Source organism: Cydia splendana, chromosome 5 (assembly GCF_910591565.1).
Source record: "Cydia splendana chromosome 5, ilCydSple1.2, whole genome shotgun sequence".
In the NCBI taxonomy this organism is placed as follows: domain Eukaryota; kingdom Metazoa; phylum Arthropoda; class Insecta; order Lepidoptera; family Tortricidae; genus Cydia; species Cydia splendana.
In genome coordinates this window covers 6,010,157-6,035,553 of record NC_085964.1, presented here as the reverse complement: position 1 = coordinate 6,035,553, position 25,397 = coordinate 6,010,157, and the positions used below count along the sequence as shown (strand labels likewise).

The 25,397-nt window shown below is 39.8% G+C and overlaps 1 protein-coding gene across 3 annotated transcripts; it reads right to left on the bottom strand.

The window, feature by feature from the left end:
* Window positions 1–80: 80 nt before the first annotated feature.
* On the bottom strand, window positions 81–25,139 carry LOC134790488 (villin-like protein quail). Of its 3 annotated transcripts, none has more exons than XM_063761298.1 (17): window positions 24,712–25,139; window positions 22,113–22,202; window positions 9,522–9,635; window positions 8,854–9,062; window positions 8,184–8,385; window positions 7,805–8,110; window positions 7,465–7,615; window positions 7,086–7,231; window positions 6,687–6,857; window positions 6,356–6,442; window positions 6,170–6,263; window positions 5,527–5,757; window positions 4,882–5,031; window positions 4,543–4,698; window positions 3,463–3,569; window positions 2,655–2,840; window positions 81–541 (listed from the first exon to the last, which is right to left on the bottom strand). In XM_063761298.1, the coding sequence occupies exons 1-17, from the start codon at window positions 24,724–24,726 to the stop codon at window positions 428–430; spliced, it is 2,529 nt and encodes an 842-aa protein (XP_063617368.1). In that variant the 5' UTR covers window positions 24,727–25,139; the 3' UTR covers window positions 81–427. The 3 variants fall into 3 exon arrangements, with proteins under 3 accessions (XP_063617368.1, XP_063617366.1, XP_063617367.1); XM_063761296.1 differs by lacking the exon at window positions 24,712–25,139 and adding an exon at window positions 23,955–24,396; XM_063761297.1 differs by lacking the exon at window positions 24,712–25,139 and adding an exon at window positions 23,955–24,396 and having other exon boundaries at window positions 4,882–5,019.
* Between the last annotated feature and the right edge of the window lie 258 nt (window positions 25,140–25,397).

Here is a 25,397-nt window from a genome sequence, read left to right as displayed (position 1 = left end):
TCGCACTTACGTACTTGTTAGAACGTGACAGGCATGGTGACAAGGGATAAAAACGCGCCCGTGCTAAGCCGCCTGCTCCCATTCATTATATATTATCAGCTCCGTTGATAGGTTGAACGCGATATAAATTTTCTCGAATACATGATAAGGCTTGGCTTTTCAACGTCACGTTCAATATCGTCATCCCAATATCCAATAATCTGAAGGCAAGGAATAGTTTGATTTATATTGACAGCGAACTTACTAAAGATATACTATACCATAACTTCAGGTGTCCATGGTTTTGTAAAAGCTATTTTGGAACTACTATTGATTTTGTCAGGCCAGAATGCCGTATCTAATGAATAATACTTGTATGTTCAATAAGAATTATTTCTAGTGCTACAACGGAATTGATACTAGAATCAGTGGGAACAGAACCGTGCACTCAGAATAGGCCCACAGACTTCTTGAGGTCCTTCTGCTTCCAGCCGGGTAGGGCGCGGAACTCGCTGTACGGCATGTGGAACGCGGACACGAAGTCGTCGTGCGTCAGGTAAAGCTGGAAAATGTTCAAGTTTAGGAGCATTCCATGAAATTGTCTACCGTTTGTCCCGTAAAAACGGTTTTCTGAAGATCTGCAGGTATAAGAGTTTCCTTTTATATGACAAATGGACAAAAATATGCACAGAAAAATAATCGCCTGATTTAAATGCCGAAAAAAAAGTCGCAACACAGGAGAAATAAAATGCGTTTGTTCGGGACAGTCCGTGGAATGCTCCTTAGATGATCAGCAAAGTGGAAAAAGTTTAGAATACTTGAGCTCAAGGAGTTGAGTTTGGCCACATACATAACTGAATTTATTAATTGATTTGCTGAGTCATTTCCACATTCTCATGGAACTGTCTTTCGACTTCTCGGAAATGGACAGTGCTTTTTGTTTTAAGAGTATATGTGACGTTCCACGGGAAAAGGTACCTTATGAGGGTTTCTAGTTTCGGAGATATTAAATGTTTTGTAAAGAGGTGAAAAAATGCTCAATTTTTTTTTATTGTGTGATCTGAAACCTTAATGCGTAACGTTTGTTTACCTGTTTTTATTTTTGTTATAAGTTAGTTATAAGCCTAGTAATGTCGTCTCAGAGTTTAGTAGAAAAGGTACCTTATGGAAAAAAGATTGAAAATTCCCAAAAAAACTAGTCAATACGGGAAAAGAAGTTTGGTAGAGAACTGTATTAGCATTCTGCAAAACTAATTTGATAATTTCAGTTCTGGTTGGGGCGCCTCGCAAATATTATAACCGTACATAGACCGACATCACAAATCCAAGTAGACTGCTATTATACCAAAGTTACTCTCGTCAAGTCTTTCTTAACTAGAATAATCTTCATTTGGTTTGGTCGCATGCAGTAAATCAGCCATTGGTTTGCTGAAAAATGCCAATACCCGACGCATTACCTTATGGAATATCTGAGGTCATTGAACCTCAATGCCGCTTATCTTCAATAGCAACCGAAATATATTATTGATAAGAAATAGACGATTTATACCATCTTAACCCCAAAATATTATTAGTTTATCCTAACTGTTCCATCATCATCATGCCTCATCATGTAACTTGACCACAAGGTACCTTTTCATTACATACAAATTATTGGTCTTTTTTAAGATTATTATGACGAAGAACTAATTAAATTGGGGGCAGTTTAATGTAAATTAATATTTTCTATTCATAAAAGATAAACTATAATATGATTGATATTTTGTAGTGATGTATTATTAGATTTATTTCCATAAGGTACCTTTTCGTAAATGTATGGAGCAAATACTGTTATTGTTATGTAAGTTTAAAGTGGCATAAGGGGTTAAATATAGTATTTAGTTGGGGTTTTAGGATTTATTTCATTTGAATGACAGAATTTCTTTCATATGTGCTCAGAAAAATTGATTGTGTGTCACATTAAAAGTAAAAATATTCAATTTTGTGATTTTATATGAAAAAGTCAGAAAATACATTTTCACCTCTAAATCGGTATTGTTTTTTGCTTAAACTGTCTGTCAGTGTCGTTTTCTAATAGATAAAATTTAAATCTTGAGAGCTCATTGCAATCAATCGTGAAAATGAAATAAAACTTTATTTTCAAGAGATTGGTTAGTATACACATAAATCAGTCGATATCAAAAGTTTCTATTTGCATTACAGAACAAGTCGCAATATTTTTTTAATCTCAGATATATAAGGCATTATTATTTGTAGTCAACTATGTAACTTACTTCAGGAACATAGTTTTTTAGGCGGCTAAAGTTAAAACTTCTCTATCGTAAAGTTGCTCATTTCACAACATTATTTTCAAAAAATCATATCTCTGTAACTACGCAACCTAGAAGGTTGATCTTTTGTGTTATCGATAGCTTATTTATTGTAGATTACTGGGGTATGCATAACTCCATACCCGCCATAAGGTACCTTTGACCGTGGGACGTCACATATCACTTCACAGTGTCATTGCCATCACGTCAGGTCGCTAAGATAAATCGAAGGAGGCATTCAAATATTATAGGAACACCAGTACCGCCTACCACCAGTAGACAAGGAGACGTTGTTGCCGCTCTGTACCGCGGTGTTGCCACACCAAGCCTTGTTTAGAGCATTCACTAGAAATATCTTGGACGTACCTCTTTAGCCAGCGGGTCGACGTCTGAAGGCAGATGGTCCTTGGGCCCGCGCAGCACCGCCAGTGGATACTTCTCGTGCTGGTCGAAGCGATTGGCGCTGTTGCCGCTCTGCAGCGCGCTGTTGCCATTCTTCACGATCGCCTTGCCTTCAAGGGCGCTGATGATGGCGCTGAATGTTTTATGGCCCTGGCAAAGAAATGAATAAAGCCAATTTGGTTTCTTGCGAAGTAACGAATCTCTCGTAGTTGTTGAGTCATTGATAAGGCCCAAGGTCTTGATCGCTAGCTCGTTCTAACAAGGAAGGGTACCCAACTGTCCGACTCCGATTTGATTTATTTTGATATATGTTATAGAGTAGTCTAAAATAACGGACACGTATTTTTTTTTAGCTGCCCAAACTCAACCTGTTAGGAGAAAATGGCCTTCAAAGTACTGAAAATTGACCAAACCTTCTAATTTCTGAGAAGAGACATGTTCAAAAAAATTGATAATTAATTACTTGTTTTGTTATATGTTGGAGAACATGAATAAAGAATGGGGACGTGTTTTGTCATTTCACCATAAACTCATTTTTTATATAAAATAAAAAAATATATAATAAATAAATATAATAAATATATTTTTATATAAAAAATGAGGTCAACCAAAGGTTACACTAAACCGTTTGTAACTATTTTGTAAACATTTCCGCAATTTTTTAATGTATGTGAAATTTCATACTTTGCCGCTGATCAGTCCGTTTTGTGGCCAATGCAACTGGCCCTAAGTGACACTGATATTTAGTAGTACGAAGGTAATTTGCATTTACTTTCCACATGGAGTGTTTCCAGTGCGGGAAGAAGCCCGTGTAGTGCGGCGGCTCCCGGCCTTGGCTCAGCACGATCACCGGCGTCTCAGGGTCGCGCGCGGCCGGATCTGCGAATAAAACACACATATTCGATATTTTTCAAATTCAACATGCGTTAAATAATTCAAATATCAGTAAATTTACATTTGCTTGCATACCGGCAGCCCACCCGTTCTGAAATCTTACCAAAAAACGGTTTATTCCGATTTGTCCTCGCCCCACGTGACCGCCGCCAGAAATGAAGCGGGGACAGATAGGAATGATTTATATGAATACACCAATTCCCATCTATGCCCGGCGGGAACAAATGGGTATACAACAAAAAAACTGACAGCCGAGTGGATCAAGCGCTCGCCGCCACTAACGCGATACAACGATCGGAAAGGTACTAACTAGTCAGTACTGAAATGTTTTTGGATGTTGTATGTAAGTAGGTAGGTACTACATGTAATTAGTATATTTTCTCAAAAATGGACGGCAAAGTCGACTTTGCCGTTTAAAAAATAGGTTGCGAAGCGCGTAGTTTATGGTCAGTCAAAAATTAAAAAGTTAAAAACATTGCAGTCTCGATTTTGGGACTGCAATGTTGCATACAAATTCCATTATTTGTCGAGTTCCAAACTTTTTAAAAGTTGAAATGGCCATATCAAATGAAGGCACAGGCCCATTAAACAGCCAAACAGATGATTAGTACCGCGACTATTTAGCTGTCTCAAATAGGTTGGCGTATTTTCGGCAGAAAAATACACTTCTATTTTTTTATTAAAAAAATAAAAAGGCGGCAAAGCTAATTTTTTCAATTTTTCTACTTTTTTCTGTGAAAATATATACGTAAGAACGTTTCTTTTGTAAAATATTTCTATGATATTTATATTTCTTGCACCATTTTTGAGAAAAGCACTATATATGACTCGGCTGGAAGGCTACTTGCTGGCTTCGGATTCAATTAAACGGACTCCCAAGGTCGTCCGTTTAAAACGAATCCTCAGCCTGCAAGTAGCTACTTCCGAGCCTCGACAATAATGTACTATTGAAGAATACCTTGCGCGAGATAGGCCCTCGCGAGCGCGCGCGCGTCATCCTTGGCGCGCTGGCAGCAGTGCGCGCCGAGCCACACGAACACGCTCGTGTGCGCGTCCAGCAAGGCCGCCGTTTCTGGCGCCAGGTCGTACTGGCTGAACGAGATGATCTCTTCAACTGAAAATGCAGGAAATTATAATTGAAATAAGGTACTAAAAACCTGACGAACAACAGCCGCTGAGTAAAATTATCGCGTAATATCTGCTACTGCCCCAACCGTAAGTTGTACCTACTGAGTATTTCCTAATCAGAGCATGCCACTTTGAATTGTGCAATAATTTATACACACATGAAACTTACAAGAATACTGCCCAGGAGCACCCAAAGACACGTAGAACAGGCGCGGCGGCAGCGGGCGTTCCATCTCCTTCAGCGGCGAGGCCACCAACAGGTCGCGGCGGTCTCCGATGGCCGCCCAGAAGTCCGGCTTCTCTTTGCCTGAAATTATAACTTTATTTTGCACATAATACTGTTCAATGGTGCAGGCTGGAGAGGAGAGAAGATAAGTCAATAAAAGAGGCAGGTGGAGCCAAGGAGTTTGCAGGTTCAGATAAACTTATTCGTCGTGTGGTCGGTAAAATAACCCCACGCCATTTGTGAAGGATGATAAGGGGTTTGGCGGGATCCTCAGTGTTTTTATTAGCAGCCGTAGAAACAGCTCCAGAGAAGGTAAAAAATCAGCATCGCAAGAGCAAATTTTTCCATATACTTCTTGGTGTTCTCCATAGGTATGACACATTGACGAGGGGCTGTCGGTGAGTATTTAACGGATATATATAGGTACTATAGTATGTCACATATAGTTAAAGGGTGACTGGATGAGATCGCTTTATCAGCCTCTACTTTTGATCTAAGTCAAGTACTGTTTTATTTTATTTAGGCATGCAATAGATAATATATATTATGTGTATTTGTTCCTCCGAAAGCTGGTCTCCGCCGCGGTACCTTGCATGACGAGGGTGTGTTCAGCCGCGGCCATGTTCTTGGCGACCTCGCGTTCGTCGCCGGTGGCGTGCGCGGCGCACCACACCCACACGCGCGCGCCCTCGCGCAGCACGCAGCACGCGCCGCGCCCGCGCGCGCCGCGCCGCACCTCCACGCCGCGCGCCTCGCGCGCGTACTGCCCTGATACGAGGATGAGCGCGCGGGATGGTGCTACCACTCGACGGCCCATAGCTGGGAAATTAATAAAACATAACTGGTGAGCTATTTCTTCATATATGTCTGCTGAATTTGTCATCAAGCGGATAATGTAGTTTCCTTAAAGACCACCACGCCAGATATTGTATGAGGCACGGCTTGGCTCTCTGCAGAAATACACGTGCATGGAATTATATGTCAGCTGTGGTGTGTGACATCATTTGTGTTGTGTGCCCGTAATGCATTTATAATTTACCTAATGATTAGAAGTAATAGGATTATTTTTTATTTTGTACATATTGACAGGGAGTACAGGGATCACAGTAGACTACAGTAGATCGAGACCGATGGAGACAAATCACAGGAACTGCAAAACCAAGTGGACCCACAAAGAGAGAGAGAGAGAGAGAGAGAGATTGACAGGAATTATATAAGCAAGTATACTTACGATCGTAGTCTGAAGCGCTGCCGACATAAGTGATCATACGTCCTTTGAAAATTTGCAAGAAGTGCGCCGGTTCCTTGCCTTGATAAACCCACGCCTGAAAGCAATATTGCATTAATTTGTAAAAAAATACTCAATATTTAATAAACACTTAATACTAAATGTCTATAGAGGTGAGAATACTGGTACCTGGACGGGAAAACGCCCCAACTTATTGTAGAGGTCTTTAGCTTCTTTAGCACCCAAATTCCTCAGATCATTTGGCGAAGAGCCACCCTGAAAGACATAACATTTTAGTAATAGATTTTTCTGTTCTTGCATTTTTATGCCTCACCATCCTGTGGCGGCTGTGGCATACACCGGAAAATAGTATGTATGTATAGCGCATGGTACCCCTAGGGGTACAGCTCAAGCTAGACACTACATAAAAGACGACAACGAGATGCCCTTCACTTCTACTTCCAGTAATTGGTGCAAGTGCCCCAGTTGTCCAAATACCTACACCCGACTAATGTCTCACCATCCAGTAGTAGAGTATGGACTGGTCCCCAGTGGGCGCGTGGTAGGTGTACAACACGACGTAGCAGTCCCGGTCGTAGAACACGGCAGCCTGCGGGCGCTCCACCTCTATGAGCCCATTTTGCACGCGCCATACACGCAATGCACCCGACCCGTCGTCCGGAAGCTGTGCCTGAATGTACAAGGACGTATATATATGATTAAAATCTTCATCCAAGAAGATTCACTTCTGAAATCCATCATTTAGGTTCCTGGCACAGAGTCGCAATGATGTTTATTATACACGTTGCCTAATTTGATTGGATAAGGTTTGGATACATGACACATACGTACGGAAACACTTACTCAAATACTCACACTACAATTGCATGTACGATGTTTAACATGTTTCGTCTCTTACCTCGGCTGCAAGCCATGCATTGGACGCCAGACTGACGGCATCCAGCCGTGTTGTAGCAGAACGAGCGACTCGCACGCGATTGTCGCGGCGTTTATCGCACCAGCGCCAATCGTGGAACAACGCAGCGAATTCCAACGGTTCGCGGCCTGAATAATAAGGAAGTTCATTATTGGTATGGGCTAAAAGTTTTACGAACACTATTGTCCACATCGCAGTTGAGGAGTTAAGTAGGTAGTACCACCGCTCAGAGATCAACTGAAGTTCAAAAATCTCTCAACACGCGCGCCTGATCGTAAAAAAAGAAAACCTGCTTGTTTTTTCCGGGCATCCTCATACACGAGCTCGTTTTTGTTTATAAATAAACAATTGAAAGACGAACCTGCAGCAGTGACAGACACGGGGCCTACGTGGCGTCGAGCGCGAGCGAGGCCTCGGGCCGCGGCGAGGGCCCCGCGGCTCGCGGAGGCTCCCGCTGACGGGCCCACCCAGGCCCAGACGCCACGGCTACCGGCGTCCACGATGTAAACTCCCTGGAACATAAGAGGTTTCATCACCACTTGACATGACAATCAAATTAAATTTTACTAAGGTCATATATATTATATTGCACAAAGGAAGTGTGTGTTGGGGAAGTGCACCAGTCTATAAAGTAATTTCTGGTCAGTAAGGGCGATCATGGATGGTAGTCTTGTTACTCGAAAAGATCGAAAGAAACTTACGTCATCAGCCAAATCCTTCCTAAACAGTGGCGCCCGCTTGACCTCCTCAAGCCTCGCCGCCGGCCGCTGCGACGGAGCGGTGATGGGCGCGACGCGCGGCGGCTGCGTAGCACGATACAGCCTCGCAGGGCGCGGCGGATCCGCAGGCGGTGTGGCGGGCCGCACGGAGCGCGCGCGCAGCTCTAGCAGCGCATCCAGCAGCGCGCAGTCGGCGGGCGGGAGCGTCTGCTCGTAGCCGTCGTGCGCGATGGCGATGCGACGAGCTGTCATGCCCTTGTCGGCGCCCCGGGCCATGCGGTATGCGATCTACAGAAAAAGTTCCAGTTGCACATCCGAAGTTGAAGTTGGTAGGTAGTATAGTGGATGATGTCGTGTATACCTTAGCACCGAACATCTTCTCGATCAAGTTAGCCGCGCGGCCGAGCCACAGCACTAGTAGCGAGGTGGTGTCGAGCACGAAGACTCCATCAGCGGCTAGCTGTGACCACGACACCGGGTCCAGTTGGACGAGCACGGGGCGGCGGCCGCGCACTCGGTAAAGACGCGCCCCGCCGTTTAGGTTACAGCCGCTTCGCAGGATTCTGGAACAACCATTGATTGATTTTCCTTTTTTTACATATAGGGATAATCAATACCGGCCGGAATAGACCTGTACTGACAGGCTAAAAGTAGGTCATACGCTGTTTGCCGGCTGACTTAACAAGACAATAAAAAAATTTCAACTGTCTAGCTATCACGGTTCATGAGATAGGTACAGCCTGGTGACAGACAGGCAGACGGAAGGACAGACGGACAGATGGAGTCTTAGTAATAGGGTCCCGTTTTTACCCTTTGGGTTCGGAACCTAAAACAGAGGAAGGCGCTGTTGTAAATTTTTTCCACAAACCTTCCAAATTCCATCGCAGAAGTACGACAATAGCCTGGGGGACTCCTTTGTGTTGTACCTAAGCCGCCAGCTGGATCGCGCGGCGGACTGCCAGAATTCTCCAGCTCACACATTTAAAGTCAACGAAGTAACGCTGTTGGAATTATAATAATATTTAACAAACCTGATCCCATCGCGGAAGTACGACAATAGCCTGGGGGACTCCCTGGTGGCGGCCTCTCGGTGTATGACAGTGGGCACGGCCAGGTAGGAAGCTAGCTGAGTCCCTCGGCGGAGCGCCAAGGCCGCTAGGGCACCGCAACGCTCGCCAGCCCATGCGTGGATGTGGCGTTCGGCGCATTCCGCGTTGCCGTTCTCTTTAACTTCTTTGCGCTGTAAATATTTAATAGGGTCATTCAGAGACTTAAAGCACAGCATGCTACACGCTTCGATTATGTCTATTGGTGAGAACAAGGTGAGCTCTTTATACAGCTCGCTTTACAGGAGACTTTTCTCCTGCAAAACGAGCACTCGCTTCAACGCACACCTCATTATGTCCGTAGATATCTTTGACCACTAAAGATTAACGAACGATTCACAAGTTGCGACAATAGTTGGGGGCCGATTTTTGAATTTTGAGCGTTCGATTTCGTCACTCGAAAATCGGTGGAAAACAGCGAAATGCAAATATTTGAAATACGAGCGATAGAAATTGGGAATCGAGTGGTATTGACCACTCGTTTTCAATTCTATTAGAGTAGAATTTAAATGCCGGGTACTGGAGATATTATTGAACGAAATACACGAAATCGAGCGGTCGAAATTCAAAATTCGGCCCCCAGTAATACTTACAATAACATCCGGGCCTGCTGGCTGGCCAGGCATGGACGAGGAGTACACTAAATAGGCTTCCCCATCGTAGAAGGTACCGTAGTGGTTCCTCGGAAGCATTTCCGTGCCCGATTCCTGCATGAGAAGCAAATGTACCTACTTAGATAATGTACACAATCAAAACGTTTGAGTGAATAATTCACAAAATAAACAAAACAGGAATTTTGCAAATCGACCGCCTTTATTCAACAAAAATTTAAATCTCTTCGAATTTATACTAAGCCAATTAAAATTGGCGACGTAAATGGAACTGAAAATCTCGATTGGTAGTCCATCGATCAATCAATTATTTATATACTGCGCGTCGCAACTCGCCGCTGTGCGACATGATCAACTCACTCAACGGGCTCCTGCGCAGCCCTGCGCACGAATCCACAAGTGGATATTTTCATGGATAAGTGGCGTAAACTAATGTCCAGGTGCCTCGCTTATTGTGAGAGTGAATGAACGTGTGATAAAAAAGATGATGAATGGAAAACTTGTAATGTGAGATTTTATTGTTATAGTTGTATAATTTTTAATGATGATATGATGTGTATAAGTAGTAGCAAGTGTAATTGGTATAAGTACTATAACCGTTCTTGTGATATTAATAATAAATAAATACATTCTTATAACTACTTTAGGTTTTCGGTATGGAAATTATATTGAAACTTGACATTTGCTTGATACACTGGCGTAATAATTACACTGGTATGCATCGAGTAGGTAATTCAAGTACGAGTAGATTGACCATTGAAAGTGAAATGCGGCAATAGCCTACAAATGATCAGTTGTCCGTACCGGTGATTAAAGTCGCTGGTGATGCACACGACGAAGGGCACAATTTGCCAATGTTTATTAAGCCTAGTGACATTACCAATCATATGACATTGCTAACATTTACGATATTATTATTTCCACGCATACATATAAGTATATGATTTGCAACACCTTGCACCACATGAATTGATTAACAGCAAAGATTTTACCGACAATACCAGAGTCTTAATTAACTACGAACAGAAAAAAAACCGGCCAAGTGCGAGTCGGACTCGCACACGCTCAAGGGTTCCGTATCTATAAAAACGGTCACCCATCCAAGTACTGACCCCGCCCGACGTTGCTTAACTTCGGTCAAAAATCACGTTTGTTGTATGGGAGCCCCACTAATTTTTTTATTTTATTCTGTTTTTAGTATTTGTTGTTATAGCGGCAACAGAAATACATCATCTGTGAAAATTTCAGCTGTCTAGCTATCACAGATCACGAGATACAGCCTGGTGACAGACGGACGGACGGACGGACGGACGGACGGACGGACGAACGGACGGACAGCGGACGGACGGACGGACGGACAGCGGACGGACGGATGGACAGCGGAGTCTTAGTAATAGGGTCCCGTTTTTACCCTTTGGGTACGGAACCCCAAAAAGTTAAAAATCGTCTCTTTATGGGTGCCTGTCGTTGTTCGGAAATGTCACCTTTTGCGATTAACTGACAGGCTGATATCGTCCGGCGAACTGGTAATCTGTGGGCCCCTTTAGCGGCCCTTGCACCTTCTCACTAATCCGGGCCATCCGGGGCTAATCCGTTAAACCGTTAAAACAACCCATATATAATATGTCAATGGTTAACCCATAGTGTCAAATTGTCGTGGTAACCATGGTAACTCTAGGTTTTACCGGTTAACTCCGGGTTAGTGGGATGGTGCAAGTGGCGCTAACTCTATATTCAGGTCGATTAGAGGTATAGTGGTAGGTACTTATTAGGGTGGTTCACGTTTGTATGGGAAAAATTCATACTCTATAAACTGAAATAAATGTCATATAAGTACTAAGAAAAAGTGACCAAGGCCTCTAGTGCCCCAGGCTGGAATCGAACCAGCGTCCTCTGCTATCGCGGCAGGTGCCTAAGCCACTCGGCCACCGGGCCACAGCGGCATAGGTCAAATTTTCCAAGTATATGCACTTCTTACTGAAGGCTTATGGCGCCCCCTGGCCATCTCTAAGGTAGAACAGTATGGTTCGGACCTTCTAACTAGATCACTCATGTGATACTGAGTTAGCGAGAGAGATGGCGCTGCCATCAATACTAAAGTATTTGAACAAATTAATTTATTTCAGAAAAATATTTCAATTTGTTTTTATTAAATAGAAACACTACTATATAAATTATAAACTGAAATAAATATCATATACTAAGAAAAAGTGACCAAGGCCTCTAGTGCCCCAGGCTGGAATCGAACCAGCGAATTCATACTCTAGCTAGAAGAAGCGGCACCCTCTCATTTTGTTACACTTGTTATGTTGACTAAATATGCCAAGTTTTGTAATCTTTTCTCAACTACAAGGGGGTGCTCAAACACTTTGAAATTTTTCTAAGTTGTATGAAATCCATAAAAATCACGTTATTATTTTTTAGATTTTTATGTAAGTAGTAGTAGTTTTCACATTATTTGAAAGTGTGATTTAAAAGTTATTATGTAAAAAACCATTTTTATTTCTATTTTTTATGATTTTTTTAGGTTAAATTCTAAAAATCTTACTTTTGAAAAATTATAAAATTTAGAAATAAAAAAGTTTTTCTACTTCAAAACTTATAAATCATATGTGTAAATAATGTGAAAACAGATACTTAAATAAAATTCTGAATAATAAATAATTGTTTTGTTTGGTTTTCATACAACATACAAAAATTTCAAAGTGGTTGAGCACCCCCTTGTAGTTGAGATAAAATTACGAAACTTGATGTATTTTATCAGCATAATAAGTGTAACAAAATAAGGGGGTGCCCCGTCGGAAAATAAAAAATAGTACATTTCAATGCAAGTGTGGAAAGTGTGTTATTATTTACGAGTCCCGAGATGTCTTTTATGAGCCGTAGGCGAATAAAAGACACGGGACAAGTAAATAATAACACTTCCACACGTACATTGAACGACGTTTGCGAAAAAATCTAAATAAAACAAATATTGGTTATATGAGTATTACACTTACAGTTACGAATTTTCCCTTGAACTTTAATGATATTCTATATTATACAGCACTATAAACTACGTTCAGAGTTGATTTACATTGCAAAAATTAATCACATTAACTCATTTCATACAAAACACTCTTACAGTTGCAATTTAAGTTAATTATTTGGATACAACTAAATTTTAAGTGAAAATGGCGGGCGCCGGTTTTACTTTTTATTTTTTTCTGTTAACGGCATCCAACGTTGCAATGATATACTTGGTCAAGCAGATCTTGTCAGTAGAAAAAGGCGGCAAATTTGAAAAATGTAGGCGCGAAGGGATATCGTCCCATAGAAAATTTGAATTTCGCGCCTTTTTTTACTGACAAGATTTGCTTGACCAACTATAGTTCCATTCAGCCAAATAATAAAAAAGTTTTTTAGTGAAACATCGTGTTATATAACGTTTTATTTATATAATAACTAATAAATATTTACTGTACGTAATAAATGTTTAATGGCAAAATAAAAATTATATAAAGTTTTTGAACATCCAAACTCTTTGGCGTGGACCTATCGGTTACGGTCAGAATTATATTTAAAAAAGCAGGAAAAGTAAAAAGCACTAGTTCGCAAAAAACAACTTTGCGAACGCTAAACAGCTACGTAAAGTAGCACTTTTTGAGCAACTGTATTAAAAAAATGTTTTTTGAACCACCCTAGTACTTAGAATTATTATACCTTCGTTTTTCTATCGACAATCGTTGGGAAAATGATTATAGTTACCTACCTAATATACTTAAACGATTTAACTTTATTTACTAATAAAGGAATAGGAAATCAAATTGAAAATACAAATCGGTCGGGGTATGTCTTATCTTTTATCTTATAGAAAGCGTTAAGTCAGGTTAAGTCAAAGTTATGTATACCACTAGTAGTTCGCCCCGAACTGAGAACTCGCGGTTTGACAAAAATTATATAGAGCGATTTTGTTGCACCTACTTACTCGTATAGTGCGACATAAAATAATAGAAAATAATTTTTAAGAAAAATAAACCGACTTCTAAGGAGGTAAAACCACCCACTTTTCTAGTAGGTAGCATTTCGTTTCTGTAAGGGTCGCAGTTTTAGCCTAACGAACCCACTTCTGTGATAGCAGTTCGGTTCTGTGAGGATTGCAGCTCGAACCTAACCAAACCCACTTTTCTAGTAGCATTTCGTTTCTGTAAGGCTCGCAGTTCTAACCTAACCTAACCCACTTTTGTTCGGTTCTGTGAGGATCGCAGTTCAAACCTAACCTAACCCACTTAACGGCGCGTGCGGTGCGGTGTACGGGGGTTTGAGCGGGAGGGGCTAGTAAGTTTGGCATCATTTTACTTTATAAGTACCTACATTTTATGGTAGGTAATCATAGTGGTTTGTTTAGTTTAGGTATCAGTGGTTTTCTGGGTCAAGGTCCGAGTCCGGGTCTGAGTCCGGGTCCGATTCCGGGTCCGGGTCCAGTTCCGGGTCCAGGATAAGGTCCAAGTCGAGGTCCAGGTCTAGGTCTTGGTCCAGGTCCAAGTCCAGGTCCAGGTCCGGGTTCAGGTCATGATAAGAGCCCGGATCCAGGTCCAGGTCTGGGTCCAGGGCCAGCTCCGTCAAAATCGCCAAACGTGCACTATACGTCGTTGAAGAGTTTCGGGTCTGATCATCATCAGCAGTTCCACTTCATCAAATGCGACAGTTTTTAATGAAAATGCTTGATTTTCTGATGAAAATACAAAAATCTCTATACGCATGCCTTTAAGATTTGAGGGGTTCCCTCGATTCCTCATGGATCCCATCATCAGAACACGAGCTTGAGAAAAATGTGGCTTAAAAACTTAACTTGCTTAACAAACATAACGAAGAAGACAAATCGCCAAACGTGAACTATGTGTCGTTGAAGAGTTCCGTTCTGATCATCATCAGCAGCTCTACTTCATCAAATGTCACTTTTTTGAATGTATGTGCTTGATTTGCTGATAAAAACAAATATATCACTATATGTATACCTTTAAGATTTGAGGAGTTCTCTCGATTCCTCATGGATCCCATCATCAGAACTGGGTTTTGATAAAAACGGGTCCAATCTGTATGTATATACATACAATCAAAAAAAGAATTTTCAAAATCGGTCCAGTAATGACGGAGATATGGAGTAACAAACATTTAAAAAAACCGGTCAAGTGCGAGTTGGACTCGCGTTCCAAGGGTTCCGTACATTACCCAGTTTTTAACAATGTGTTTTTTATATGTGAAACGCGAGTGAATTTCCTTTAAAAAACCCATAGGGGTCAGATCAAGTAATTAGTCCGACTCACGCTTGACTGCACATTTCTAATAGGTTTTCCTGTCATCTATAGGTAAAGAACTATTTTGTACCTATATTTTATTCAAAATTTTAGACCCAGTCAGTAGTTTCGGTGATAAAGGGGGAGGGTGGTAATTTTTTGGCTATTTTCTTAAATAACTTCTAATCTATTTATTTTAAAATTACAAAAAATATATATTTGACATTCTTAAAATGAGCTCTTTCATTTAACACGATATAGTTAAAAACACATTTTTTAATTTACTCATTTACCCCCCAAAAGTGGCCTCCATTATTAAAATTCATTTGTTTACGTAAGATATTCGTCTTTGGGTCACGAATTTACATATGTGTACAAAATTTTAACTTAATGCATTCAGTACTTTTGGAGAAAATGGGCTGTGACAGACGGACAGATAGACAGACAGACAAACGCACGAGTGATCCTATAAGGGTTCCGTTTTTTCCTTTTGAGGTACGGAACCCTAAAAACACACAATCGAATTAATAACCTCCTCCTTTTGAGATTTGGAAGTCGGTTAATAAATGAGGGCGCCACTTTCTACGTAACTGTCACATTTTTGACGTAAAATGCTTACACATGGCAACTATTTTGTATGGACATTTTTGAATTCCATTTTATTTAATTTCTACTATTTTATGTCGCACTATAGGCGGCATTGGATCAAAAATCGCGTGGATTTATTGCAAAGTCTGTGGAGCCCTTAACTGATTTAAGATTTAAGTCACCATATAGATTAAAATAAACTGTATCTGTGGTAAGCCGAAATATTTCCTGTCAAATGTCAAATACCTATATTATGTTTATTTTTATCTTGCTAATTATTTCAAAATGGTACATTTAAAAACGATATTATAAAAGTGTAAGCCGAGCACTTTCATTTGATACCACCCTCGACCATACTTTCTTGCAAATAAAATGACCAGAATAGCAAGCCCCCTCACAAACAACTTTTTGGCTTCTAAGCTCTTCTAGCTCAATAACCTCTTGATCGAGCCTGCTCATAATTTAAGGACTAAAATATAATGCCCTCGACTACATGTTTACCCAATTTCATTTAAATTAGAACAAATTTACTTTAGTTATTGAGTATCAAACAATCTTCTGACAGTTCAGCTTAAAAACATCGAAATGCCGGGACGTGCCGCTAGCCAGCCGCGTGTTCAAAGTTGAATGTAAGAACTTCGCTCGCTTCGCTCGCTCGTTCGATTATAAGCCAAATTCAACTTAATTTAACTCCTTCACAACGTTACCACAGCCTAATTAACTTCGTGAGTACGAAAGCATTTCATAATAAGATATTCTAATTGCCTCTGTTTTCTCCAAATGCAATTTAGATTAAAAGCTGAGGCGGTGATTTGAGTTGATTACAGTGCAGAGAAAATATAATGCCCGTGGGCTATGGACGCGGCGAATGCATTCGTGCATACGTTCGCTGCAATCACGTAGTCACGCGCGTGTCGCGAGTTTTCACGAAAACTCATTTTTTATCCATGCACTTTCGACAGTTTATCTCATAGCTCGTGATTATAAATAATTGATGACTTGTTTTGTTTATTTAGTCTGCAAGCGCCTATCTAGCTAACTAATTTAACTATGCATGCTTGACAAGCTGTTTTGATGTTGCAGAATGCAGAACCACGTATATATGCGCGTTTTTAAATAAATGGTGTTTTTTATCTAGTTTCTGAAAGTCCTGTGCTTCTATCTACCCACCTAGTTTGTAAAAAAATGCCACTGAATATTGTTCAAAAATAAGATATTCATTTATGCTGAATTTCAGTTCAATGAAAATGCTAAATACTTAAAGCTTCTTAAATGCTTTCTACTGTAGGTACCTATTTAATAGGATATTATTTTACTAGTTTACTGCCCATAGTTTGTCTTTCATTACTAGGTATTATTAGGTATGACTTTATTATTATTTTATACTATTTTATAAACTATGCTATCAAAATAAAAGTTGATACAATAAATAAAGCAAAATAACCATGATTTCAGTCCAGACAGTTCTTGCTTTTTTGGTCGCGGTCGGCGAACACGGCGGCCAGCGAGCTGTACTATCCACGTACATTTAAATAACTGACCATTTGTAAACCTTACTACAACGTAATAAGTTCCATATTAGGCAATTGTGCGTGACTATACATTGCGCGATGCTGCGATAACGCGGCACGCTTCACTTGCTCTTACGGCACAGCCGTAGACGCTATATTTGCATGAAACTTAACTCTATCATAAAAAGGTATCAGTATTCTTTAGACGAATATTCTCACTACGATGACTCAACAAGTAACAGTTGCTGAAGAAGACTTTTGTACTAATGACTATAAAATTGTTAAATTGGAGTACCTATCTATTTGTATTCTGAGTTTTAGCAATTTGTCGCTAGCTTAAAGCATTATGATGCAATAAATTTCAGGGAAGGTTCTTCATTGTTGTAGTTAAACCCCGGGTTATTCTGTTAAATAAGTATGTAGAATATTTGTTTTGGAAAATTTCCTAAATTGAGGGTATTTCGCTCGCAGCTTTTGTAGAAATTTTCAAAGTTTTCCGTGATTGTTGTAAACTGTTTGAGGGCTTTGTATTACAATTAGGTATCTTTTAGAGGGGAAGAAAAATTCGTTATACCTACGTATTTTTTTATGAGGTAGCAATAAACGACCATGCAATGGCATACCCGGTTGGTGGATATGGATGGATATATAGTTTTCACATCACCTATTCGAAAAAGGGCTTTTTCTTCCCCGCTAGGAGGGATCAAAGTGGCACTTTTCTTCCCTGCTAGGAGGGATCAAAGTTGTACTTTTCTGTTCTAGGACACGATTAAAAAAATCTTAGTGTTGACACAATCTGTGGCTTAAACAGATTATTTAAGCTAAAAAAAAATGTGCAAAAAAATACACCCACTTGCCTGAATTTTATTTGCCATAATTTCATTTGCCATAATAGTCAACAGCCATTATATTGTTTCCCATAATTACATATGCAATACTTATTGTTTACTATATTAGTCACGTGCCAGAAACTTTGTTTCCCATAAAATCAATTTCAATAATATCATTTGTCATCATCATTGTAAGCCATAATTATCACTAGCCATAATATATTTTTTTTTACAGAAACCAAATGCTACTAGAAAAATGGGTTAGGTTAGGTTTGAACTACGACCCTTACAGAAAAGTAATGCTACTGGAAAAGTGGGTTAGGTTAGGTTTGAACTGCGACCCTTACAGAAAAGAAATGCTACTGGAAAAGTGGGTTAGGTTAGGTTTGAACTGCGACCCATACAGAAAATAAATGCTACTAGAAAAGTAGGTTAGGTTAGGTTTGAACTGCGACCCTTACAGAAAAGAAATGCTATCAGAAAAATGGGTTAGGTTTGAATTGCGACCCTTACAGAAACCAAATGCTACTACTACTTGCCGCCAACAAACTGTTGTACAACCGCCAACAAACTGTTGTACAGTTTGGCGAAATTTTTGGTACTGTTTTTGTATATGTTTTTATATAACAATAAATAAATAAAAAAAAAACTAGAAAAATGGGTTAGGTTAGGTTTGAACTGCGACCCTTACAGAAAATAAATACTATTGGAAAAGTGGGTTAGGTGAGGTTAAATATTCTATTACATAGTATTATTACAATTAATAATATGGACAACAACACGTATGGCAATCGTACGTTCTGGAATCTAATAATCGGGTAAACAAAGAGTATGTCACATCATTTTTATGGTAAACAAACAATTCGGGCAAATGAAATTCGGGCAAATAAAATTCGGGCATATGAGTATTATTTTATATAATTTTCGGACAAACAATAGACAACCATTAAATATAGTGTGCTAGAACAGAAAAGTGTTACTTTGATCCCTCCTAGCAGGGAGGAAAAGTGCCACTTTGATCCCTCCTAGCAGGGAAGAAAAAGCTCTTTTCCGAATAGGTGGTGTGAAAACTACTATTATTAACGTGTTTAGCCAAGTTTCAAGTTACAGAATGCAACTAAGGTACGAGTATATGCAAATAAATAGTTTTTCTACTCGTCGACTGTAATTCTTGAATTAAGATTTCTTATACCAAACTGCAATTGGGTATTTTTAATGTATGGGCTCCCAACTCAACTATAATATTCATATCGATACAGTTTAGTCAACTATAATGAAATTGACCAATCACAGCTCGCCGCGATCAAGAGGACGAAACAAAACCATAGCTCAAAATAATTACCTATTCATTTTAGGTTGTATAGTAGAAACAATTGCTTCATAAGTCAGAAACGCGCATGTGACACCCTTAATATAGCAACATCCATAGACTACGAAAACCACTTAGCGTTGCTTGTTAGTCTCCATAGGCTACGGTGGCCGAAATCGAGAAAACAACTGTCTAAAAATTGAATTTAGCGCGGAGCAAGTACCAGGGCCTCATGAGTTACGAGAAGGTGTCGTTGACCACCGGGCCGAGCCGGCCGGGGCGCGTACCAGTATGAAGGTATCGCGGCTGTTCGCGTAAATCGCGTATCTTAGCTTTTGGTTTGGTTTGTTTGTATGATTCTACTAGTTTAAAGTATTATTTTTGTTGACGCGTAGAAAAAGTATTGTATACAATAGTGATATAATCAAGCTTTTCAATCTCGTACCTTACTTAGACAACTCAGCAAGCTTCGTTGTCTAAACACGGTACTCGACTGAAAAGCTCTCTATTATATCACGATTGTATAAAATACTATTAATGAACACTGTAGGTAATAAATAATGAATTGTGTCGGTGTTTTAGATTCCAGTCTTTTTTAGGTACAATAGAAACAAACTGATTTTGAAGCTAGCCTAGTATAAGTATTTGTCGAAGAAACTAAAATACTAATTATTAGAATTCATTATGAGTTCCGGTTTCCATACTTAGACCGTAAACATCGGGCCATTAGAATAACTGCTCTAACTAAGTAAGTAAATAATGTTTCCCATGATGCGATTTAGATTATCCACATATTAACAAGTGGCAATAAGCGCATTGCGCGCGTCCACCGAGCGTGTTGCAGTTGCCCGCTAGTTAGCATGCATCTCGCTGCAATTTATGCTGCACTCGACTAACTGTACACTTTCTCTTGCAACTCTATGTATTTCACGTCAGGAAGTCGCCGCTCGAAATGACACTAATTGCATTAAATTCCGCAGTAAGATAACATATAGCTTCTATCACAATTGTCAAGTCGTTATTTCAAACTGATTTTTATCGTAACACCCAAATCATGTGCCTACATGATTTTGATTTGTAACTTGTGACTCGCACAGGCTTACACCACTAGACTTAACGACTTGCTCACACAAAAGGTACTAATATATGCCAATTTACATCTTGCGCAAGAGAAATGAAGATTATATTAATAAAGTCACGAGTGTCACGACCGATTCTCTATTGTGCCAGGGTCGTGATAGCGCCAAATAATCGTTCTACGGCCAGTGATCTTCTTACCGATATTGGGTCGTGCTTCTGAAGAAAATGCAGTGTAATAAAAGTTAACGATGCCAATGATCATGTTCATGATATTAGGCACATAACTTATTATCAAACTCTCTATTTAGTCTATTAAAAAAACATATTTAGCTAGGTATCTTTGACTCTTTCTTTAGAACTACCTATTGTTATTTTATTTGAAAGTTTACAAAGATTATGAATGCTCCCTGCCCATTCAAAAATTAAAGCGTTCAATTTGTTTCAATTTTCTGAGCAGATAAGTACAGAAACACTCTGTGGTATGTTGATGGTATCCAAAATAACGCCTTTCCTTCCGCTGACCTTTCGCACGACTCCGCGGTTACGGTGTCTCGTCAAATAATGTGTTTGTTCATAAAGTAACTAAGTAATTCTCACGAAAAAATATCCCAAGAAAAGAGCGATAACCTAAATGTGTTGACATTCACACTATTGTTATTTTTTGGTAAGTAATTAAGATTTTGGAGTTACCTACTTACCGTACTTACCTTTTTACACTATTAAAGTGACCGAATTTGAAGATAATCTCTCTATATCTATATATTTGTCTGTCTGTGTGTATGTATGTGTGTGATATCTGTTGGTAAACCTTAAATAAATAAAATAAATAAATAATTACAGTTTTTGAGCGAGAACCCTCTTATTGTTTTAATGGACCGTTTCCGCTGGGCGCAGTAACGGCACTCGGGCAATTCGATCGGAAACGTCTACAGCCACTGCAGCCGCTGGACCTAATTTTTTTGCAACTGTGAATTGCAAAATTTCTTGGCGCGGTGAAAATGAAAAAAAAACTTCAAGCTATATTGAGCTGATAATTGAGTTTGGATTTCTATAGGTAGGTATACCTACATTTTCTCTTTACGTATGCCGTTAGGTAGCCACATCGGTACGCGGAAATAGACTATTTTGTAAGTTGTTAGCGTAGCAAGTTTTCATGATCCTTTAAGGTTCTGTTAAGCTTTAAGCGCAAAGCTTTAAGACTAACACACAGCAAGACGTAGGGCACATACAATTAACCTACGTATTACTATCATAGTTGTATAAAAAGTAACTAATAGTAAAATAATGATACCTACGGTGCCATACCTTTGACTTTTACGAAACCGCCATCTAATGCATGTGGGCGGTACTAGATAAAAGGTAGTCGTATCTCAAATTACCCTCGTGGCGTGAATGACGAGTGATACATTAGGCGTGCGTGATAGGTCAGGGGACTTATCTGGCCACATTATTGTTAGAGAAAATGTTATTATTTAGAAAACAGTAATGAGCCCGCATGGGGCACGACATTAGACTTGAATTAATGTACCTAAAGTACGAGTTTAATTCTGAGGATATCGTCATATCAAGTCATATGACAGTAAGTCTAAATTAGGTATGTCACCGTAAAATTGTAAACACTCGTCAGCTTATAATCTCGCTAGTTAAATAATAAAATGACGACAGTTAGATTACAAACTAACCTAATCTAACCTACGTTAGATTATAAACTAACGGGTGCACAATCTTACGGTGTCAGGTATAAGACAATCAACGGTCAATGTTCCTTAGGAGTGCTTTTAACTATAATGAGTGTTCTTAGATTAGACGATTGATATACACTGTGAAAGTATTTATAGCAAATATTGCATATTATACTTATGCCATACATAAACCCAACAGTAGCTAGGTATGCTCCCGCCATTGCCATCCTCATCCTGTCGTAAACAACTGTTAGAACTAGGTGTAGGTGTATACCTACCTACTTGTAGAATACTTACCGCGACCCTCCAGATGATGAAGGCGGTGTGGTCGCGCGGCACGGTCCGGAACGCCGCCTCCGCCACGCGGGTGCTCCCGCCATCCTCATCCTGTCGCCACAAACATTAGCTTTTAGAACTTCTTATAAATAGAAATCAACACCCAAGGGCAATGAAAAAAAGTCACTTAGGATGCAAAATATCTTACAAAAATTTAATTGCTCTTGAGTGTAGTTTAGATAGTAACTAGAGTCAGACCAAGAAAAGTCTGCAACGATTTTGATAGTATTATCAGTGCAAGTGTTATTTTAAACGTCAAACTTCTATGCAATTATGACGAATAAATAACACTTGCACTGCGTGTGCTATCAAAATCGTTGCAGACTTTTATTAGTCTAACTCTACCCACGGGAGGTAATAATTCTTTCAGGTTCGGTTTTTCATTTTGACTCGATGTACAAACATAAATTTACATGTAAAGATATTTTTGACGTCGACTGTAGGTATTGCATGTAGGAGAACTAAACAGGCGTATTGTAGACGGCTTAAATAAAATTAGTGTATTTCAGGCGGTGTTTTAGCGCCGTGTAAAACGAGAAAAATATTAGCAAAACAAAACAGGGACGGTAAAAAACATCTTAAAGTAGGAAGCAGGCAAACTCAAGTGTTCCTGACCTATTAACATAATAATCTAAGTGAGTAGGGTACCTATTAATTGTTACATTTTCCATATACACACTATTCAGTCTTTTAGGATATATTATAGGGTGGGTACACCTGCACAATACGAGTAGTTAGGCTAATGCAGCGGTCGGCAACCTTTTAGCAGCCAAGGGCCAAATAGTAGTTACCGGAGTTGACGCGGGCCGCACTTTGTTAATATGTGTGACTTTATCAGACATTGTCCTTTGTCAATATTACATACAAAATAGCCAGAGAGGCTCGCGGGCCGCTTGTTGCTGACCGCTGGGCTAATGTATTAAGAAAGGGTGCGTCCAATGCCGTTGGGAGCGCCCCTTGGATCAATTCAATGTATCAGAACCTTCGTAACGGAAGAATATGTTATTGTGGCTAGCTTGGCTATCTTCACAATGGATTTGGGAGCGGTTAACTATAGTTTAGTTTACTAGACTACCTACTGTAACTGAACAAATGCCCATATATATTTGCTCAACTTATTAGACACAGGAGGAGAAAATTACAGAAACATGGGGCCAATATTAAGAGAAAAGGATTTTTACAATACAGAACGGCGCCGTCTAGGGTGCTGTTTATTGGCTATAGATCTGGGGTACTTAAGAAAAAATTTAATAGCGCAATTCGGAATCTTTGCTAGTGTGAACGACGCCATCTAGCGTGGTATTCGTAAATTAAACAAAATCTTATTTTATGTTTTAACTCACGTGTTTTTAGTCACTCGCGCGACATGTTTGAGAGAGCCTGAGTCTGCAGTTTATATGGGTACCTTCGCTAAACAAAATGATTGTTTACAAACAAGACCATTTAACTTCCTACCTGCATTACACACATAATTCGCAATAAGTACCTAATATTTGCTAAGGTACGATTATAAGTGGAAAGGGGACGGCCCCCATTTTCCTTTCTGGATATTCAGAGACCCAGACTTAAGATAAAGTAATAAAGTGCTAATGCTAATGTGTGCAACATGGTGGGAAAATCTGACACATTAAATGTTTTTCATCAACAAATATTAAGTACTACATGCATTCTACACTTTTAATTAAGTAACAAATTATGTTATCGAAAACATACAAAATAACACACAAGCAGGATAAATATAAATTTCACTGCTATTCCACTATCTCATCCCTAAAAACACAACACTTGACTTTGGAACATTACTTGGTCAGCGCCAATCTCCAGGACATGCATTTCCGTGTGAGGTCAGGAGCCGACTGGGCCCGCTCCCATCACCGCGCGGCACTCCCAGATCGCGAAGATGCTATCACTGCTATCAGACAGATTTGTAAACACTGGAACGACTCAGGCGACCGCAACGCTCACACACTCTCCGCGGACTAACCGCCGGCCAGCGAATAATGTGAAAAAAGAAAATTGTTTCACGCTTCTTGCGCTGACGCTTAATAAAATGGATAATACATTAATTCCCGCGAAAGTCTAGGCGGGACGTACGTCCGATTGATTGGTGGCCGCTATCACGGTTTCATCTGGCTTCGACAGCTGTCTTAACTATCTACTCACTCAATTATTTGAAGTAATGAACGACAAATTACTATTTGCCACGATTACTTTGTTTTACGGAGCGATTCTCTAATTGCAGTTTACTTTTTTTTACACATCTAACTAACGAGTATTAATGCCGAGGAAAGTTTGATTTTTATATAGGTAAGTAGGTACCAATTTTAAGTTTTAGTCTCTATTCAAATACAAAGTTCAAGAGTTTTAAATTTGTATTTTATACTAACCCGGATTCTAGGTTAAAAGCTTAGGGAAATGTGAGAAAATATATTAAACAGTTACCTAATTCAAATTACTCTAAACAATTTCAGACTCCACCGCCTATAAAAACAACTAGGTATATTCATAAACAGCATACTAATTAAAATAGTTTTTGCACAACGCATGCAAGATACCCAACCTGATATTCATCCATCCACGTCTTCTGTTATCTCACTTTCTTATTTACTAATGGTTTCGCGGAATGCCGAGGCTACGGTGACAGAGCCCAGGCTCGCATACACTGACACCAGAGGCAGGAGGACTATGGGACTAGCAATTATTCCACCGACTGACCATAGCCGAGCGATCGTCTGAGGTTAACCAGTATGTCTTAAACCTCTAGATCCCACAGTTAACTTTAACACTAGTAAACACTTTAATTGGTTGGCCCGTGACGAACAATCGTCACCGATGGGAATCAGGGCCAGGATCCACGCTCGGACGCGCACTTTGTGCGCTTTGACATGAGCTGATTCACTTTCGTTTATAATTTTGGATTCGTAACGTCCGTAAACACAATGACGTGACAACAAAACAATGCACACATGAGGTAGATGCTTGCCGAATTTAGACGTTCAGATGTAGGTAAGTGATTCGTTAACTACCCACAAAACGTAAATTATTCTTAATGTAAACAAGCTAAGTTTCACATTAGTAGCTAGGTACCTACATAATACCATGTCTGTAAAACGGTGGTCGGTATGAACCAGTATGAACGTTAACCATTAGGAATGGGCTAATGAAATAGGTACCTATTTGCTTGGTGTGGCTGAGTTGTGTACCTCTGTGGGGAGAAAGATTTACACAAAAATGCTAGTGATTTAT